At 49.2% G+C, this 21,481-nt stretch overlaps 1 protein-coding gene across 10 annotated transcripts in view; it reads left to right on the top strand.

Moving 5' to 3' along the window:
• Ciita (class II major histocompatibility complex transactivator) overlaps nt 1-21,481 on the top strand; it is a 51,363-nt gene that overhangs the window by 9,987 nt on the left and 19,895 nt on the right. For 6 of the 10 annotated variants that reach the window (XM_040748100.1, XM_040748099.1, XM_021235590.2 and 3 more), the window contains exons 2-10: nt 12,116-12,262; nt 12,462-12,557; nt 13,545-13,607; nt 13,755-13,835; nt 16,238-16,282; nt 17,175-17,321; nt 17,690-17,824; nt 19,318-19,482; nt 20,137-20,205. In XM_040748100.1, the coding sequence (XP_040604034.1) occupies nt 12,116-12,262; nt 12,462-12,557; nt 13,545-13,607; nt 13,755-13,835; nt 16,238-16,282; nt 17,175-17,321; nt 17,690-17,824; nt 19,318-19,482; nt 20,137-20,205 (948 nt within the window). Of the gene's footprint in view, nt 1-210; nt 341-12,115; nt 12,263-12,461; nt 12,558-13,544; nt 13,608-13,754; nt 13,836-16,237; nt 16,283-17,174; nt 17,322-17,689; nt 17,825-19,317; nt 19,483-20,136; nt 20,206-21,481 lie in introns of those variants that run through there. The other 4 variants (XM_021235593.2, XM_021235592.2, XM_021235596.2 and 1 more) reach the window with 3 other exon arrangements.

Here is a 21,481-nt window from a genome sequence, read left to right as displayed (position 1 = left end):
AAATCTGGAGCCCTCTTCTCCTAAGCAGCAGCTGGCATAAGGCAGATCTGTCTGGAGGGTGGGTCCTCTGGGGACACTCAGTTCAAGCAAACTCAGGTTACCATGTGGAAACTTCTGAGAAAGCACGTGGTGGGTGTCGCGCTCACAGGAGGGGGTGGTTGCTTATCTCTGTCTTTGGCCCAAAGCTGGAGGTGCAGATAGAAAGTGAAAGGGAAAAAAAAAAAGCCGCCACAGAGCAGGAGGTGAAGGAGCCACTGAGGAGCTGGCGAGCTGGCGGCAGGAAGAGGACTAGCAGCTCACAGGAGTTGGGACAGCACACAGGAGCTGGGGCCCCACCGCGGTAGGTGTCTCCAAAGTCCGACTAGAAATCTGAGGCTCTGAGGCCGGCAACTGTCTGCCCTGAGGTCAGACAGCCAGCCTGGAAAGAGTTGGATGGACGTGCAGACGATAAAGAGGCGTCTCGGATTCTGGACTGACTGCATGCAGGATCTGGGAGCTGGTAACCAGAGTCCCAGGCTGTGCCCAGAATTCGCGGTGAAGGCAGGCGGGGCGTCGGGAGGTGGGGGAGGAGTGGAAGGGGGGCAGCCTTGCAGGAATGTCTGCAGCTCTGAGATGCAGACAGAGACCTGGAAAGGTGTGCGCCCCACTCACTAGTTCTTCGACACCTACCCGGGGATGCACAAGCAAGGGACGGACCCAGGACCTTGGATCAGGGGCTGCTCTTCACTGAACCTTCATTTGCCTGTTGGGACATACCACTCTGGAGTCTGGGTGCAGGGCACTTCTTGTGAGGACTTTTGAACATAGAGTGCCCAGGTCTGGAGATACCCCCACCTATTTAACCTCTAGAGGGCAAGGTGGAGGCCTTGTTTTACTTGGCCACATCCTTTAGGGAAAGTTGCAGTTGCGGAGAGTGCCAGAAGTCGGTAGGTAGAGTTCTCCTGGGGACCCAGACAGAACTGCAGCTAGTACACCTAACTTTGTATAGGATCCTAAGAATGTACTCTCCTACAGAGTCCCACAGCTCATTTCTCCTCCCCAGGCCTCACGCACCTAGACCCCCTCAAAGGGCTGGCCGCCCTCTTCCTTTCAATGCCAATTGCTCACTTCCAAGCAAAGTCATAATCTGTGCTTCCAAATAAATAATACGATTTCTAGAGCCGATTAAAGACACTGGGCTTTCCTCCTTTGGTAGCCTGGTGTAGCCAAAGGGCGTCCTCTTCCGACGACTGCAAACCCTGCTTTCCTGGAGGTTCGGAATAAGAGTGGAGAAAAGCCTGAGCAGAGAGGCCTAAGCAGCGGTTTCGGTAGCCCAAGTTTAGGAAATCTTCTGAGAGGCTGTTGATAACAGGTCGCTTGGTCCTCAGCCCAGTCAAGGTCCCTCGCTCTGACCCAGACCCTGTTCTCCAGTACCAGGTCTTTCCCCTAAGGTCTCAGGCAGGCCCTGGAGGACCACACCCTGATTCTGTCTTACCCGAGATCCCTGGTTGCATAATCTGGGAACCTCTGTACGATGATTCTAGCGACTTTCAAGGAGAGGCACTAAAGTGATCTGGGGAAACTGAGTCTGGGAAACGATCTTCTGTTGTTTTCAGTGGGTTAATACATTTACACATTAATTTACTTTAGATTCATAGTCAAGCAATAGATAATAATTTATATATACTTATACACATAACCTATAATGGTATATAAGATCACATTTATTAATTAATATGTTTATGCTTGATTTTATCTTGCCAAAGGCCATACAGCAAGCTGTGGAAAGCGTCAGTGTTTGAACCCAGATCTCCTGAGAACCCTGTCTACCTGAGTAGCAGATGTGAATTTCCATGAATGCTAGTGGGTTTTGAGCAGGCTGTCAAAGAGAGACCTGGTAGTTAATAAAGCAAAGGCCACCTGATGGGGACAGAGCCTTTAATTGGCATACGTTCTGGAAATTAACTGAAGGATGCTGTGACAAGATCCTGTAGCAGTCTTAGGCAATCAGAGGAGTGGCTGGAGGAAGGGGGAAGCCTCTAGATTTGACTTTCAGGCTTGCCTTCAGTCATCCTGGCCGACAACTAGCTTCCCCTCTCCATCACTCCTCTGCAAAATGGGCAAAACACAAGAGATTCCTGGAGAACTGTCTGACTCATGCAGGAGCACTTTGGAAACCCACCATCATATGTCAGAAGTCAGGGGCTTCCAGAGTCCGGATGGGCACACCTAAGGTGCCTCGGGAAGAGGCAGTAGCTGAGGAAGCTTCTCACTCGGGGACAGTCCAGCTTCTACTCTATTTCAAGGGAGAATCTGGGCTTCACTGTCAGTGTCTTTAACAAGAGTAATGGCCCCCCTCCTCCACTTCCTCATTCTCTGCTCTTTCTCATTCCTTCCCCTTCTTCTCTTTTTCTTCCTTCTCTTAAAAATGTAATTTCATTTCACTTATTTACTCATCTAGTTTTGGTGTGGAAGGGATCAGCACTTGTGCCGACATGCATATGTGGAGGTCAGAGGACAGCCCTGCAAGAGTTGGCTCTCTCCTTCTACCATGTAGGTCCAGGGGATTGAATCTGAGTTGTCAGGCTTGGCTACAGGCACCTTTACCCACTGAGTCATCTCACTAAGTCTGTCTCCCCTTTTTTGAGACAAGGTCTAGATTGTAGCCCAGCTATGCTCAAACATGCCGATCTCTTGCCCCACCTCCCGAGAGAGTTGGGGGTTCCAGGGCCATGCTGCTACTTTAAAGATGGTACTAGAGAAGTTGATGCTATTTCAATAGTGCTGTTTTGTTTGGGTGGCGGGTGGCATCATCATTTCCTGGGTGTTCGAGACAGTGGTAGAAAGTATTTTTGTAAAATCACAGTGAAAACATGCAACATAAATTCACTACTGAGCGTGTTCATAGTGTTCTGGAACCATCGCTACCTCTGTCTCTAGAACTTTTCCACCCCACTCCCAAATGAAAACACTGGATAATGAAGCAGTAACTCTGCCTTCTCTCTCCTGGTCCCTGGTGACCTCCCGTCTGCCACCTGGTCCTCGGATTCTGACCACTCTAAGTTGGTGTAATTGCAATCCTCCAGCGTCTGGCTTCCTTTGCCAGCATATCTTCAGGGTTCATCCCCGCTGCACTTCGGCTCTGAACACAATGACAAAAGAATATTCTAACACAGAGGCCGTGTATTGTGTTCATAGGCAGTGTTGGTGGGTACTCAGCTTGCTCCTGCCCTTGAACTATGTCTTATTTTGTTTGTTTGTTGTTGTTGTGTTTGTAGTTGTTTGGGTTATAATTTTGAGGGCTTGGCTAATAGGTCCTCATTCTGTACCCTAAGCTGGCAATCTCCTGCCTCTGACTCCCCAAAGTGCTGAGGTTACCAGTGAAGTGTGCACCACCATGCACAGCAGCCTATGGACTCTTTGTAATGTTGCTAGCTTTAAACACTGATGCAAAGAATCTGTTTGGTTACTTGCTTTTGATTTAAAAAAAAAGTCCTTCTTTTATGTTTTAGTCTCATTCTAGACCCCAGTCTGTCATCACCTACCTCAACCCCCAGAGTGCTGGGATCACAGGTGTGAGCTACCACACCCCGCTAGATTTCTCTCATTTATTTATTTTTTACATTTATTCATTTATTTGGTTGTGTAGGTTTGGGGGCCAGAGCCATGGCCTGCCTGTGCAGGTCAGAGAACATCCTGTGGAAGTCAATTCTCTGCAGTGTGTGGCTCCTGGGGATCCCCTCAATCCACTGAGTCATCGTCCCCTTTACTTGCTGAGTCATCTCTACCACCCGAGTAGCTTTCTGTTAAAACAAGAATATTTGAGCCAGACATAGTGGCACACACCTGTTACCACAGCACTTAGGAGGCTGAAAGATATAGTGAGACCCTTCCTCAAACAAAGAATTAAAGACTCTGGTGTGATGCCATGTGCCTTTAATGTAAGCTCTGGGGTTGCAGAGGCAGGCAGATGTCTGAGAGTTCAAAGTTAGCCTGGTCTACATAGCAAGTTCCAGGCCAGCCAAGGTCAACTAGTGAGACCATATCTCAAAATAATAGTAATAACAATAGCAATAATAAATATCCCAAACAATAAAACCCGCATTTATGCTTCTTCAAAATGTTAGTGTAAGGATGATACTAAGGTAACCAAATTGGGTATTGTCAAACAGCAGTCCAGAGCAGGCTGGTTGACACTGAGTTAGAGGGAAGAAAGATGAGGCTGTGGAGAAATCCAGGCCACGGGCCAGGTCACTATATGGAGTGATCAGCTGAGACACCTTCAAAAACAAACCCTGAAGAATGGGAGAAGTGTCTGACCTGCCTCTGGAGTTTCCAGCTGAGCAGAAGTATGGGGAAATATGGGAGGAGTCGTCAGGCAAGCTAAGGGGTGGAGTCTGCTTGGCAAGGGGACAGGCGTGTGGCCTTGGAAATTAAGCCTCCCTTCTTTTTAAAAAAAGTCGTATTGCTGTATTATTTCTAATTATGTGTAGGTGTGCATGTGTGTAAGCATATGAGTGTCCACAGAGACCGGATGTTGGATCCTCTGGAGCAGGTGTTACAGAGAGCTGTGAGCTGTCTGCCATGAATGCCAGGGTCCAAACTTAAGCCCTCTGCAAGAAGAGCAGATGCTCTTAGCCACTGAGCATCTCTTCAGCCCAGCTTCACTTACTCTTCAGCATCACTAGAGAGCAAGTGTGAGGAGAGGACCATTATGGGGGATGCCAGGTTTTAAATGTAGATTGCTATCAGATGCAGTTAGTACACACTGGCAGCCAGCACTTGAGAGCTGAGGCAGGGGAACTGAGCTCCAGGTCACCCTGGCCTACACAGGGAGCCCCTGTCTCAGAAAAAAAACAAAATGCCCCCTGAAAGGAAACCAATCCCAAAGTTGAAGGCCTGGGGTTGTAGTTCAGTGACAGAGCCCTTGCTTGGTATATAGGACTCTAGATTCTCTATCCCACCACAAGGTGAGAGGCTTGGGGTAATGATTACACCCCGAGACTGAGAGATGCATATTAAATGACAGCACAGTGTCAAACTCTCCAATGAAGCTTTCAGACTTGATAGTCAACAGAACCCAGAAGGTACACCTATGAACTGAGGCAGGGGGCTTGCTGTGAGTTTTAGACCAAACTGGCATAGAACATAGTCTGGCCCTGTCCTTTAAAACAAAACCAAACAAGACCCACAAAGAGTGCAGCTCCCAGGCTCTGCTGCAGACCCTGTGTTGGGTGTGGAGACCCTGTGCTGGGTATGGAGAGAGGCCCTTGCTGGGTATGGAGAGAGGCCCTTGCTGGGTATGGAGAGAGACCCTGTGCTGGGTATGGAAATAAACCCTGTGCTGGGTATGGAGGGAGACCCTGTGCTGGGTATGGAAAGAAACCCTGTGCTGGGTATGGAGAGAGACCCTGTGCTGGGTATGGAGACCCTGTGCTGGGTATGGAGGGAGACCCTGTGCTGGGTATGGAGGGAGACCCTGTGCTGGGTATGGAGAGAGACTCTGTGCTGGGTATGGAGAGAGGCCCTTGCTGGGTATGGAGAGAGGCCCTGTGCTGTGTATGAAGGGAGACTCTGTGCTGGGTATGGAGACTCTGTGCTGGGTATGGAGAGAGACCCTGTGCTGGGTAGGGAGAGAGACCCTGTGCTGGGTATAGGCACAGGATGTGGCACATGTGATTCCTGCCCTTGACTATTTGCTCAAGGCCAAGTCTGGTTCCTAGGAGTTAGCACAGAACACACTAGACGCCAAATTCTCAGCACATAGGAGATGTGTTTACCCTGAAAGGGACAAAGGAAGGAGGATGCCACCTCTGGATCAAAGATAGCAACAGGTGTCTCACAGGAGTGGTTTTCAAGGAGAAAAGGTGCAAGTCTGCATTGTGTAGGTCCTGAGTGGATGTGTTAGCCAGTGTAGCCCAACAGTGAATTTTGGTTGTTGGACCTTGGTGTTTTAATAGCTGGACCTTGGTGATCAGAAATCAGACAGGCATAAAGAAGTTGCCAAATAAGGCGATGGACCTGGGTGGCTGGTTTTAGGAATGCGATCTAATGGCTTAAGATGAGAGAGAAAAGTGGGAGGGAAAGACCTGCCAGCGCCATGTTAGCCATGCTCTGGCCTGTGAGAGCCCTTCAGCTCCCTGAAAGCACGGCCACTCCTAATTCATGTCAGAGTTCCAGCTGGAGGTTGGGGCCCCACTTTGCTAAACTGCAGCCAGAAGACCTTCCTTCTCCCTGCTCAGTATCTAGCTTGGGTTTCTTTCTAGGAAAATACTCTGGCTTCTCTTTCCAAGCCTCTGACTGCCACGGGAAAGTTGAGGCTCACTGGGCTGCCTGGAGTTGGGGAGGGACTCTTGGTGTGGACAGGGTGTGATGGCCCTGGTCCTCTGACTGCAGCTCTCCCAGAATGTCCCCTTCTTCTGCCCTAGATCCCAGACGCCTGCCACTTACCAGTACCTGTGGAGGCTGCATTTGTCCCATTTGTGGCTCAGTGGGTGTTTCCATTCAGGGCTCGGAGCACAGGTGAAAAGCTTGCTTGTAGTAGCCACAATGTGTCTTTTGTGGGTTTTCCTGTGATTTCCAGTTAACATTTGGAAAAAGTATTTAAAAAGTCATCAGAGGTGAGGCTCTCATAGAACCCAGAACTGAGCTGGAGATATTCATACCAGAACCTGCCTGGGCTTGGAGTGAGGTGCACTGGGGAAGAGAGGGAGAACTGGATTGGGGGGGCGCACTGCAGTGAGGTCACCATGCAGATCACAGCTGATCCCTTAGGGAGACTAGGAGCTGATTCTCCGAGGAATGTCAAATTAAAGCATGTGCCTATACTTGGATGTGCGCTGGGGCCTTTGTCCATGCTCTGATGCTGTGCCACGGTTGGGTGAAGGTAGGCTGAGGCTAAAGTTTGAACTCTGGGAAGTTCAAGAGTTTGGCTGTGGACATCTGTCAGGGGCCTTCTTGCTGCATCTTAGCAGGACAGAGATAGAGCCAGGGTACCACTCAGGACTCATCCTCTTTTTAGGAAGCTGTTAATCCAGCCATGAGGTTTCCACCCTAGTGACATCACCTAACCTTAACTTCTCCACCTCTGAGTACCAGCAAGCTGAGGTTAGGGGATGGACACATGAATTCCGAAGACATCATCTGGGAGAAATGGCATGCCTCTGGTTGTTCCTAGGGAGACCTTGGGAACCACAAGCTGCTGGCTGACTCATTGACTGTACTGTAGGGTGGATCTCTATGGTTCTCCAGCATCCACAGAGGCTAATGTGTCAAGTCAGAGCACTCTGGAGGCCACACTTGAGCTGTTATGTGAAATGGTTGCTTGCCCTCCTTCCTCCCTCCTTCCCTCCCTCCCTCCCTCCTTCCCTCCCTCCCTTCCAATTTCCTTTCTCTCCTCTGTTCTTTCATTTCTTCCCTTTTCCTTTGATTTCTCTCCTTTTCTTCACTCTCATTTTTCTTTCTCTTTTCCTTCCTTCATTCTTCCTTACCTCCTTTCTTTTTCTTTTCTTTTTCTTCTTTTCTTTATATATGTGCATGTGTGCTTGTGCATGTGGGAGCCAGAGATCAAACTTTGGGTGTCATTCTTCAGGAGCTGTCCACCTTTGTTTTGAGATAGTGTCTCTTGCTGGAATCTTGGGCTCTCTGCTTAGGCTAGGCAGCTGGATAGTATGCCAGAGATCCTTCGGTCTCTACCTGCCCAGGGTTGGACTATAGGCACTTAACACCATGTCTGGCCATTTGTTATTGTTCCGCTCCCTCCCTCCCTCCCTCCCTCCCTCCCTCCTCCCCCTCCCTTTCCATCTCCTTCCACCTCTGTGTAAGTGTGCTATGGTGTTCGTGTGTACAAATGTGCATGTGGGTGTGAGGGTAGTGTGTGTATGTCTTATTATTTTAGCAAGGTCCCTCACTGAACCTGGAGGTCATTGGTTGGCTACACTGATAGATTAGTGAGCTCTGGGGATCTGCCTATACCCACACCCAAGCACTACAAGTAAGACACACATGACCTTGCTTGGCTTTTTATGTGGTTCCTGGTGATCCAAACTCAGGTCCTCACTCTTGCATGGCAGGCATTTTACTGGCTGAGCCATCTCACTAGCCTTCTTTTGTTTGCTTGTTTGATTGCTTTTTCTTTAAAAAAATTAGGGTTGCAGCTATATTTAACAGAAGGTGTGGAGATTGTTTTTCCTCATCTACTATGTCTATGAATGCAAAGCCTCCCCAACTACCAACCTTTATCCCAGAGCAATCCATGTTACCATCTTTGACTCTGCAATAGTACCTCATTATCACTTAAAGTTCAAAGTCAAAGTTTGGGCTCAGTCTTGGGTTTGGGCTCAGTCCAGAGTATCTATAATGGTGGTGTCTTCCAGGTGCTTTCCCTACCCTGTAAACTGCAGCACTCCACCTATTCATTCCTCTCTGGCTCCACCCCAGCCTCTGGCAGCCCCCTTTTATGGAGTGATATGAAGTTGGAACTACACAAGTTGGGTTGGTGCCTTTCACACAGAGAAGTTGTTGGGAGTTGTTCTGTTTGCTTTTGTCTTGTAGTCATGGGAAGAGGACTCAGCGCCTCCCCATGTTGAGGGACTGCTCTATATACTCCAACCCTGTTTTTACCTTTTGTTATATAAACTCCAGGCTGGCCTTGAACCTGCAGTCTTCCTGCTGCCACTTAAATCTAGTACTACGGGATCTTCCACCAGGCTTGGATCTTGGTTTTGTTGTTTTGTGTACTTGAGACAAGGTCTCACTATAAAGCGTAGGTTGCCCTCACACTCATGATCCTCCTGCCTCAGCTTCTTTAACAGCTGGTATTGCAGACCTGCATGACCACACCCAGTGACAATTGTGTTTTTAGACTTTTCTGTGAAGCCCCTTTTAGAGAAAAAGAGGTTCTGGGCCCCTCAATGGCCTTTAAGCCAACAACTTTTTCTTACTTGTTAAAGGATCTGGAATCCTTGCAAAATGTCGATTGAAAGTCACTGTTCTCTTGCAACTCTCTTATTTAATATATGACAGCCTTGGAAACTGGAGATGGGAAGGGTTTTCCCAGAGTCACACAGCCTGCCAAAGCAGACAGGGTTTAGATCTCAGGGCTCATGATTCTTGTATTGGTCCTGTGCCACTGAACAGTTGTGAACTCAGCTGTCGTTTCCCCCCCTTAGCTACTCCTGCTTCCTCTGTCCCATATCCACCATGGAAGAACCCTGTGGGTAACTTCCAGGGACCAAAACCAAGTCTATCTCCAGTTTTTCTAATTGCTGTGTGTTGGCCATAGGCTGACTGAGCCCAGAGGATCTAGGGCACTAGGACAGAACCGCAAAGATGGTTGAAGGTACTGGGACAGAGAGGACAAGCTTGGCAACAGGGTGAGGACAATCAGAAGGTGATAGCATTACCCAGCTATAACCCTGTGTTCCCAGTGGCATCCCCTGTGTCTTAGAACAGTTGTAGTCCTCAGCCCAGCGTCCTCCTAGCTTCAGACATCTCACTCCTACTGTCCCAGTGACCCTTTCGTGGGACATCTTCCAAAGTAGGCCAAGCCAGAAGGACCTAAGACAGCCTCTAAGGCAAGAGGTAGAAACAAGGAGCTGAAGAAGTCATAACTGAGACATATAGGCCTACAGAGAACAGTCAAGCACAGGGATTATTGGCCATAGTGGATTGTATGCTCTGTACAGAAATATTGTGATGGTCACATGCACATACATGTGTGCACACACACTCAAATACACTCGTTAGCTGGGGAAATAAAACCTTTAATATCATGGACTTAATTCAAGGCCCAGTTTTGAAGCCATACTTCAACCTGCCATCCACCATGGCAGTGTGGATCCAAACAATAGCAGTATTTCCAGATAGTCCTGATGTGAAACTTCATGCACGGGTCTGCCAATCTTCTACTTCGAAATTCCAAAGTCCCTCAGCACTGCTTTGTGTGTGTGTGTGTGAGTGCATGTGCTTTTCCTGGGGATGAATTCTGTGGTCTTCCATATGCTAGGCAGGCAATCTACCACTGAGATACCTCACAGCCCAGTCTCTCAATATTGCTTATGCTCCTTGGCTCCCCTCCTGTCCCTTGTGATCACCTGAAACCCCTGAAGGAAGTGAAAGTCTTAACTGAGACTAGCAGTTTCTGCTAGCCCCCTCTGTGTCATGTCCTGAGCTGTCTGCCCACTCTGAGACACAAGGCCTGAAAACCATTTCCTCCTTTGACTATGGCACTTGCCTCCTCCTATCCAGTCCTGAGTCCTCACCTTCTTCCATGAGTTTTTGGACCAGGATCCCCCACCCCTAAATTCCAGGCAGCTTACAAGGCATCAAGAACGCAGTATCGTTCATTTAAAAAAATTATATGGGTGGGGTTGGAGAGACGTCTCAAATCTTAATAGTGTTTGCTGCTCTTCCAGGGGGTCAGAGTTCAGTTCCCAGCATCTACATCAGGCCCCTCACAATTGCCTGTTACTCCAACTCCAGGGGTTACAACACCTTCTTCTTACTTCCCTCACATGCACAGGCATATATACACATAAAAATATTATTATGTTCATCCCTGGAGCACAGCAGCAGCTGCCACCACACTTGAAGATACCTATACTTAGACTTTTATGCTGTCATTTTGTGGACACTCTGGTGACCTATAAATCTTGAACTCACTGAACACGTCATCTCACAGCAAGATCATTAACCCAAGTAAAACAAAACAAACCCCACGAAGTCCAAACCCTCCCCTGTGGGGTCAAAAAGGTCCCCAAAGGGCTCATGGCAGAAAGCACGGGAGATGTCCTCTCTGGTGGGTGTAGAGCCTCAGCAAGGACAGTTTGCAGAAAGCCCATTTGCCAAAAGGTAGCCTCCTCATTCCTTCTCTGATGTGTCTAGACATTTCTTCAGAAGAGGAAATTGTCTTGTCACCCACATGTTCCCTTCTCAAGTGGCAACTCCTCCCATGGTGGCAGCAGAGGATGTGGCCTGATACACATTACCCTAATCTGGTTCTTCATCTGAGAGACAGGAAAGCAATTACTTAAGGTGTGAGTGAAACCTGAGGGGTGACACGGGTGACGCTTGTCACCCAACCCCAGAAACTCGAGATATCTGGGAGTTCTGTGCTACCTCAGTCCTCCGTGAGGGGAGAGTCTGGCATGGGTGTGAATGACTTGTTGCTGTGACAAAATACTTGTCAAAAACAATTTAAGGAAACCTTGGTTTTAGCTCACAGTAGATACAGTCCACTGTGTAAGGAAGGCATGGTGATAGGAGAGTGAGGCCGCTGCTCACTCTGCATCTGTAGTCAGGAAGCAGAGAGAGGTGCATGCTGGTGCTCAGTTCAAATTATCCTTATGGTGCAGTTCTGAACTCCTAGCCATGGAGTGGCTGTGCTCACATTTAGGATGTGTCTTCACACCTCTAGAGACTCATAGACATGGCCACAACTTGTCTCCTGAGTAATTCTAATTCTGTCAAAGTGATAATCAAGATTAACCATTGCAAGCGGGAAGCCAAGTGGATAGGGTCTTTGCTCATCCCCACATGGCTTGAGCCATCTGCCCTGTGCTGGGCAGCTAAAGAACACCCTTCTTCCATTGGAGTCGCCAGGGCCATCTCTGCCTCCCATCCCTTTTGGAACTGCTGGCAGAGGAGAGGGTCTGTTTGAGAGACTTTTGAAGGAATTCCCAAGCAAGCAGAAACATGGAGAACATGGCCCTGGAGGCATTGGGAAATCCCAAGCCAAGTCCTAGGGAGACCTGTAGCAGCAGGTTTAGGGTGGTGAGAGGATCCAGACTGGGAGAGGAGAGTCCCTTCTCTGATGCCCATGCCCCCCTGCCACCAATGGAATGAGCTTTCTTTGACCAGAGGCTTCCATGTGACTGCCACACTGCACAGAGCCACCCTTGGCTTTTCAAGGTTCCACAGGGCACTCCCTCCCCTTGTCTGCGGAAAACAGATATACAGAGAGGGTAAGTCACTAGCCTAAGGCCCCACGGCTTTGCTCAAACTCCCATCTCAGCACCTGGTGCACCGTTTGCTCATGTCCTCTGGCTCCTCCCACCCCCAGATGTCAACAGTAATGAGTATTCATTCTCTGCCTTTTCCTACCACTTGTGATACCTGAGTGTGTCTCTCCTTCCAGGCCATAGTCTGTGTGCCACCATGGAACTGGGGCTTCCGGAGGGCAGCTACCTGGAGCTCCTTAACAGCAATGTCGACCCCCTTCACCTCTACCACTTATCTGACAATATGGACCTGCCTGGCGAGGAGGAGACCCAGCTCAGCTCAGGTGGGCCTTGTTCCCTGGGGCTTCTTCTGGCCTCCATCCCTCTGCTGGCTGAGACACGCAGCAAGCGTCAGGACCACGGACAGCTCCCAGTCCGTGCCGTGTGTGCTGACCCTCCCCCCTAGAGATATCCCCGCCCTCCTTCCCCACCATCCCTCCTCCCAGACTTCCAGGCTTCATCCTAGGGGCTTTCCCCTTTCAGAGCCGGACACAGACACCATCAACTGTGACCAGGTCAGCAAGCTGTTGCAGTACATGGAAGGGGATGAAGAGACCCCGGAGGCCTATGCCAACATCGGTAAGAAGGTGGTGGAGGTCGGAGAAAGGACAGGAAGGAAGAAGTCTCCTTCACTGAGCTCACTGGGTCATCTTGAACAATAAAAAAATTCCTCCCACCATAATCATAGCTGGGGAGAGCAACTAGGGTTGGAAAGGAAGGAGGGGAGGACGAAGGGAGATAGGTCCCTTCCCTGATGACCATCAAGCCAATCACATCCATTATGGCACTTCCCTTCCTTTCTTCTGCTTTGTGTATTATATTTGTTTTATTTTATTTTTGAGACAGGGTCTTATCTAGTCCAGGATGGCCTGGAACTCACTATGTATCCCAGGCCAGTGTGTAGGGTCATTGGCACGCACTGTATCCAGCTCTTCCATTTCCGTATTCTTTTCTGGTTTCTGCTCCTCTTTTCTACAAAGTCCACACCATATACCCTTCCCCAGCACCTAAGTCAATGAGTCCGGCATTGCAGCAGCTGACACTGGCAGTCTGTTAAATGCTACACTTTATGACCACTAGCTCCGAGTCACGTGCCACTTCATTTAATTTACCATCATTTATGGGTTACCTACTGGGTACCATATTGAATGCTTCAACACACTTCTAAACATTTGTGTCCATCTCTGGATAGTATACTATTTCTTCTCTTCATTCAGATGAGGAAACATAAAGTAACCAGCTCAAGGTTGTCCAGCATATGGAGCAAGTGGAGAATAAAGACAGAGTTTGAACTCAACCCAATGCCAACATTACTACTCTGCTGAGCTACTTTATGATAGTAGATATGTGTTCATGGGCACACACTAGTCATTTAATAAAACAAAAGTACATGAAAGGCAATGTTTTTTGTTCATTCATTCAACTTACACTTAGCAACACTTACAGAGACCTTACGGTGCACCAGGCCCAGGAGGTTGCAGCTACTAGGTACATGGCCTGAGGCTTGATGCACAGTAGGACTTCCAGGAGACCTTTTGACTGACTGTGTGCTTCCTCCCCTGGCAGCGGAGCTGGATCAGTACGTGTTCCAGGACACCCAGCTGGAGGGCCACAGCAAGGACCTCTTCAGTAAGTCGGGAGAGGCTGATCTTGGCTCAGCCTCAGTTTCTTCCTGACCAAAAGAAATGCCCAACAGCCACACCTTCTCACTGTAAAGATTGTGGCTTTACTGGGGGCTCTGTGATTGTGATGTGGGTCTCTGGTGTTTCTCCAAAGTAGAGCGCATTGAAACAGAGGAAGGCTTCAGTGAGAGCATGGAGGTCCCTGTAGAAGCAGGAGAGAGGTCCCAGAAGAGACGTGAGTGAGCCCCTCCTTGACCCAGCCTGGCATTCCTCAGACCTAGTCCCTCCTTACCTCTGCAACCTGCTGTGGTCCCAGTTGCTTTCATTAAGTCCTGTCTACCTCCCCACCACAACCTCCTACCTCTGCTCCCTGGGGAGGAAACAGACAGCTCAAGAGCAAATGTCCCTCCTCCTAGAGGAGTCCATGTGGGCTTCTTTGGTTCCTGTTCCTCAGTGACCTCTGAGTCCTGCTTCCTCTTCCTTTTGGGTCTATGAGGGAAGTCTCTTTAAGCAATGGGCATGGCCTCAGCCAGAACTGGGTTGCAACACTGGATATGCTGTTTATGGGCTATGTAGCCTTGGCTAGGTACCTACCCCTCTCTGAACCTCCTGACCTGTCTCTTGCCTCCTTAGTCTGTCCTCACCTGGTGGCCATTGATGCTTTGCCATGCAGATTCGGGCATCCCTGCCTTGCTGACCCTCCAGCTGTCATAGGATACATTCTGAGAGACCTGTGTGGGTCACCCTTCTACCTCTTGTGACTCACCATGGAGAGACACTACGTGGGTTACACTCACTTTCCCCCATGCTGCAGCCCATGCAGACTGCCCCACTGTTCCTCTTTTCCGTAGTTAGGTCCTTCCTTTAATGCCTTTAGCCCACCTCATCCAGGAAGCCCTCCCTGACCACGCACCCACATAAAGTCACTGTCTTACTTATGCTTATTTTTCTCTTTTAATGTATTCATTTTGTGTGTGTGTGTGTTTTACCTGTATGCATGTCTGTGTACCACATGTGTGTTTGGTGCCTACAGAAGCAGAAGAGGTCATAAGATCCTCTAAGACTGGCTTTACAGATGGTTGTGAGCTACCATTCGGGTTCTGGGAATTGAACTCAGGTCTCATGGGAGAGTAGACAGTGCTCTGAGATATCTCTACAGTCACTATATGCTTATCTATTGTGTGTTATTGGGGTGTGTGTGTGCGTGTGCGTGCATGTTATGGAGGTGAAACCCAGGCCTTTTGAATGCCAAGCAAACACTCTACATTAAACTACACTCTCAGGCCCTGTATATTTATTCACTGGTGGGCATGGGAATTTGGTATGTGTTGTACATTTAATGTGCTAAGAATGGACACTGGCAGCCCCATTCCTTCCTTAGCACTTCTCCCTGAAGGCAGTTTGTATACACCATTCCTTCTGAACCTTGTAAAAACACTCTACTCTTCTGCTCACCCCACTCCATAATCATACATATCAACACATATATGAACATACACTTATATATATGCACAGCATATACACACATGTACATATGTATAAACACGCAAACATGCATACAAATACACACATACATATGCACACACTGTTTCACTCTCTGCTCTTACCACGTCTGGGTGGGCATTTCTAGATTGCTACTGGAGAACACAGGGGTCAGTCTTCAGAATGTCCCTGCCTCATTTCTCCTCCTCCTCCTCTCTCCTTTCTTCTCTTCCTTCCTCTTTGCAAATTTATTATTATTGTGTGTATGGGTGCACACATGCTATAGTGAGCATGCCCACATCAGACAGCTTTCTGGAGTCAGTTCTCCCTTTCCACTGTTCCGTGGTTCTGGGGGTTGAACTCAGATCTCCTGGCTTGCATTACAAGTGTTGTACCCACCGAGTCACCTCACAGTCCCCTCCTCTCTCCCTCTCTCTTTCCTTCTTGTCCCCTGTTCTCCCTCCCTCTCCACCGAGCTAAGGTATGAGTCCCTCTGTGAGTGAGCATATCTCTTCTCTTCTTGAATTCCACGGTTAATATTGGGATCTGTTTGCCTTGAGCTGTAGATTCCTCGATCCATCCACCCATCTTCATTTGGTGCCTTCCTAGTAAATTACAGCCGACAGTTCCCATTGCCACATGTCCACCAGCATTCTGGCTCTTTCACATTTGGTGCAAGCTGGGGCCTTGGGTGCCACCTCCACAGCTAGCTGTATGTCCTCTTGCTGAGGGGCATGGTTTTTGCCACTGATCTGTTAAGGCGTTTTCTGCTTTCCACTGTTGTCTGCAAATGGCCATGTGCATGCAAGGTTATAGCATCCACAGAGGAAGTATTAAGGCTCTCTGGCAGGCTATGGGGGCAACCTGGGCAGAGCCCAGAGAAGTTGGCTCCAGTGGTTTTGTGGCTCCAGCCTCAACCGATCTGTGGTTCTGGGGCTCTGCCTCTCTCCTTCTCTCACCTACCTGCCAAGATTCTTACTGCTGAGACTTGAGTTCAAGCACCAGAACTGGCCAGCATCCTGAGGAGTAGGGAAGAAGTGGGACACACTTTCTCAGGCCCTCAGACAAGGCCACATGACCTGTTGGGAAACCAAGAAATCACAAGGCTGGGGACATCCCAATCCAGGGCCACTGATCTAAGGCTTCTTTCTGCAGGCTCCCCAGAAGAGCACCCTATGGATCCAAAGCACAGGAAGCTTGGTGAGATGGGCAGGTGGTCCAGACAGCCCCATTTGGAGGAGCATAGGTGTCCTTAAATACAGCACAAGCCAGCACTGAGCATCAGGGATTGGGAGTGGGAGTAGTTCAGGAGTAGAATGTGTGCCTATTGTGTGCCCTGGGTTGAATTCTAGCATCATGGAGGAAAAAGTAAAGAAGGGGATGGAGGGAGGACAGGAGAAGAGAGGGAAAAGGAAGAGAGGATGGATGGATGGAAGGAAGGGAGGAAGGAAGGAAGGAAGGAAGGAAGGAAGGAAGGAAGGAAATAGGTAGCTCAGGGAGGTGAAGTCACCTGCCCAAGATCACACAGCTATGAGAAGTGAATGGGGTACAAACTGAGATGGTGGTTCCTCAGCCTGCACTATGGTGGGAAACTTATCTCCCCCACCCAAATCTCCTAGCAGCCTCCTTGAATCCCCCAACATGATGGAGAGATATCTTCAGTCCTTAGGGAGCCCAAATCTGATACAGAAGGCAGGATCCGTCCCATCTCACAGCTCTCCCATTCAGTAGAGGAGAGTGCTGTGCTTACCCTATGGGGAGCATGTGGTACAACCCTGCCCTTCTTTGCATAGAGCCTGAAGGTTGGGGAAAGGTGCTTAGTCTCCCAAGGGTTCAGTGACTGCTGGGGAATGTAGGAGGGGCTGGAGCTACAGGCCCAGTCATAGGCTTCTCCAGTCTGACCCAGGGGTTCCTAGAATGGCCCCTGAGTCCAGCCACAAGGAAATGATCAGTAACTAGCCTATTCAGCTACTTAGAGCCCAGAGGGGGACGGGCATTTCCTCTAACTGCCCAGAGAGATATCCTTACTGTCCTGGGAGGCCTACCCCACTCCAGGTGCCCATCCAACTTCTAAACCACCCCTTCCCCACAGCTGAGCCCTCTATGGTACCCATGCTGACCGGGAGCTTCCTGATGGGGCCAGCAAGCATCTCCACCATGCCCTACCTACCACCTGCTCTGTCCAATCAAGAACCAGTGTCCTGCCATATACACCTAGAGGGAGCTACTCAGACATCTGGTATGTTGAGGGCCTAGAGGAAATATGCCCCCTCCCTTCTGGCAGAGGGTTGAGGGATTAGCACCAAAACAGGAACCCCTTCCCCTATTGGGCCATTCCTTTCCACCCACACCCTGGTAGAAAGCACACCCGGCTCACAAGGAAACATCTTCGTGGGGGAATTTTCCTGCCAGTCTCGTTCACTTCTCACTCCTTGTCTCTGTCAGCCACCCTGCTAAGCTATAGGGACACCACCAAGGGCATGACAGGCTCAGCTGCTGCTCCTGGAGAAATGAGAGCCCCTTGTGATCACCCACCTCGCATTACTAAACAGAAGTACAAAGATGGGTGCTGTGGACGGTCCCCCTCACTGCCGCTGTCTCCTGCAGTGCCCCCCTCTAGGTCCTCACCGAACTGTTTGGATCTCACCATTGGACACATCCAGCTCCTTCCCACCCTGCCCCAGGGACTCTGGCAAATCCAGGGGGCTGGCACAGGGCTCCCCAGTGTTCTGATCTACCATGGTGAGTGTGCGAGTCAGTGTCGCAACTGAGAGTCTCTGCTCCCCCACACATACCTGTTCTCTCCCATTGCAGGCACTTGGAAATATGAATGAATCCTCCCTCCCCAGAAAACCTTTCTCTACCTTCATTTCCCCCAAAGTCAAGGTGGTCTGCATGTGTGACCTGCTGTGTGTCACTATTTCCCTCCCCTTAGTTTTTCCTCCTTTAAAAAAGTTTCTAAAAAGATTTTCTTTTGATGTACGTGTACGCACACACACACAGGTGAGCGTGCATGACTACAGTGGCTGAAGGAGCCAGAGGTGACAGATCTCTCTGGAGTTGGAGTTACAGGTTGTGAGCAGCCTGGCATGGATGCTCAGCACCAAACTCAGGGTCTCTGGGGAACTAATGCATGCTCTTTGCCACTGGGCATCCCTCCAGCCCTTAAACAAACAAGCAAACACCCGCAGCTTCGCTTTTAAACTCTGACATCAGTAACACTCATCCTTAAGCCAAACAACAAGAAACTCCAGAGTTAATTGTCTCGTTACCTCTATTCAGTGTGATGTGGACAGTCTTGTGTGCATCTTGCACAGCTCTCTCTAATTTGCCTTTTCTTCCTGATCAGTTAAATGGTGCCTGAGAGACTTCCAAGGCATGTCTGGCTCTCAGGGATGAGGTGGGGGACGCTTCTGCTGTAGTCCATAACCTCTTTTTATGGTTGCATGTACTGACATGTGTATTTCTGTACAAGACAATGGTGGCCCAGACAGCTTCTAACGTCTAGGGAACGTGAGCTCTGATCATACCACGGAGTTCCAGGAAATGCCTGTCTGGCACCCTGTGAGCTGGCTGTGTCCACTTCATGCATGGGAATGATGTAACTCGGGGTTCTCCCCGGTTTCACCCTGAAATGTCTTCACTAGGAGGTTCCCTCTCTCCCAGACTCACTAAGCTCTCACCTCATAAGAGATCTGAAGCTAGGTATAAGTGACCCTGGCCAGGATCGCAGATTCATGGTGGCCCAAATACCACATCCCAACGTGGCAACAGCTAAATGAACTTTTAATAACAGAACAAATTGAGTTATAAATTGGGGCATCTTTCACATACATTGGTAGAAACCATAGGCAGGTTACAGCAAAGTAGGTGCCCCTGCTAACTCCTCAGATTCGACCTGATGGCGTTCTTAGCCTTTGATTTGGTGGAAATAGCATTTCCTGGTACATTGCCAAAAGGCTTTTTTTTACCTGAAGTCTTATGGATGTTAGGTCAAACACAGAGGTGGGCAATTAATGTTTATGGGAGTGGGTGCTAAAGACTCCCAAGACAGATTTACTCTGGACCTGAAACCTTTCCTGTCTCCACAGCCACAGAAGGTTCTAGTTGGCCAGCTTTAACACAGATGCAGTGCCCCGCCCTGGGAAAAGCCAATTGGCACTCCACAGTTTGGTTGAAGTAGAGGTGACCCAATGCACTCCTGGTTCTTACACTCCTCTTTCCCTTTGGTGTAGGTGAGATGCCCCAGGTCAACCATGTGATCCCTTCAGGCAGCCCTACTGTCTCCAGCCTCCCCAAATCCCCAGACCGGCCATGCTCCACCAGCCCCTTTGCACCGTCTGTGGCTGACCTGCCCAGCATGCCGGAACCTGCGCTGACCTCCCGCGTAAATGAGGCCGGTGAGGACTGGGGCCCTGAAAAAGGCCTTGGGAATGGGGCAGAGAGCTTGGGGAAGGATATCTCTGACAGTCATAGCCTGAGGAGATGGGCAAGTCACACTCATGGGTGACTGGTCATGAGGGAGGGTGTGTGAGGACTGATGAAGCAGGGAGTGTGACTGAGGGTTGGGTGACAGCTGGGACTTGTGTGATCATCCAAGCAGAGCCACAAGCCACAAGCCTCCTGTTGATCCATGGGTGTGAAAGCAGACCTGGCTTGCCTGGGTCTTCTGAAGCTTGCATGCCATGTTTTTAACCTCACTTTTCTTTGTTTGGAGACAGGGTCTTGCTGTATAGCCTCAGCTGGCCTGCAACTCAATATGTGCCTATTTGATTGACTGTAAACTTGCAAAAATTCCCCTGCCTCCCCTAGGGCTGGGATTACAGATACTACAATGCCTGGCTTACCGCAATCTTTAAAACATTGCTTAAAGATGTTTGTTTTTAAGTACAGCTGGCTGAAATAAAGATCTCATATACAGTTATGAGCTGCCTTCTTGTAACCTGGCCTCGGAGGCTCAGGCATGTGGCTCTGTCCTCTTGATGCCCCCAATACTGGCAGGAGTCCTTGGGAACCTTCCAGAGTCTAATTGACATTTACTTCTCTATCCTCAGAGGATACAACATCCCCCTCCCCATGCCAAGAGGGTCCCGAGTCTCCCATCAAGCTTCCGAAATGGCCGGGTGAGCGCCTGTTGAGCCCCTCTGTCCTGGAGACCTGAAATGAAAGCTAAAATAGCACTTTGCTCCACTCATGCAAGGCTTGCTTAGTCAGCCCCTTGGCGGCTCACTTGCCCCTCCATTCACTGTTTCTTCATCCACTCATTGCCCAGTTGATTTCCCCCTGTGCCACATCTATCTGGCATTCAACAGTGGTCCACACGGCATACGTCCCTATTCCCAGGGGCCACCTGTGGGAACAGATCTTGCATTTGCGACGGAGAGGATGAGAGAGAGGAGAACGAGTGAGTGGACGAAGTGTGGAGCAGTAGAAGGGAGGATGTCAGGGAAGTGAGAGAAAGCTAAGCTACTGGATGTTCCTTCCGCGTGCACTCCTGAGCTTTGCATGAACGCCTTCCCAGCCCCAGTATCACCTCCATTTCACAGATGAACTAGCCTGAAGCATAGAAGGGCATACAGAGGTTCACGGCCACACCAATGGAGGAGCCAGGATTTGAACTCAGACATATGGGCTCAAACTCCTTTTGTTGCTGTTGCTGTTATTTGTTTAGAGACAGAATCTCACTGTGTAGCTCACATTCTTAAACTGACTTTGTAACTCAGGCTGGCCTCAGACTCACATCCCTACTGTCTCAACCTCTTGAGCACTAAGATTATAGGTGTGCAATACCAGGCCCACTGCCTTTATCTTCTTCCCTCCCTCCCTCCTTCCCTCCCTCCCCTCTTGCTTTCATTCATTCTTCTTTCTTTTTTCCCAAATTGCTGTGTAGCTGAAGAAAACTTTGAACTTCTGATCTCCCTGCCTCTACCTCTCAATTCCTGGGATTATAGGCATGTGCTACCACATTCCTGGTTTTGAAACCCAGGGCTTGATACTCACAAGGCAAGCACCCTACCAACAGCTGAGACCTCACCAGCCCCGCTGTCTTTTCAAGGGCCATAAATTACATTATTTATTTATTATTTATTTATTCACTGTGTGTGTGCATATGTGTGTATATGTGTGTGCATAGCATACATGTCAGAGGACATCTTGCAGGAGTCAGTTTTCTTCACCATGAGGGCCCAGGGGTAGAACTCAGGTTTGTAGGTTTAGCAGGAAGTACATTTGCCCACTGAGTCATCTCATCAATCCCACCTCTGTCTTTTTAAACCTTAATTTTAACTAGTATATATCCATTGTCAAAATGATGGAGTTCATTGTGACAATTTCATACATATATAATTAATGTATTTGTTCTTACTTACACCCCTTATCATCTATTGTTTCATTCCCTTC

This window comes from Mesocricetus auratus, unplaced genomic scaffold (genome assembly GCF_017639785.1).
Source record: "Mesocricetus auratus isolate SY011 unplaced genomic scaffold, BCM_Maur_2.0 Super-Scaffold_100007, whole genome shotgun sequence".
Classification (NCBI taxonomy): Eukaryota; Metazoa; Chordata; class Mammalia; order Rodentia; family Cricetidae; genus Mesocricetus; species Mesocricetus auratus.
This window is presented reverse-complemented; position numbering and strand designations above follow the sequence as displayed.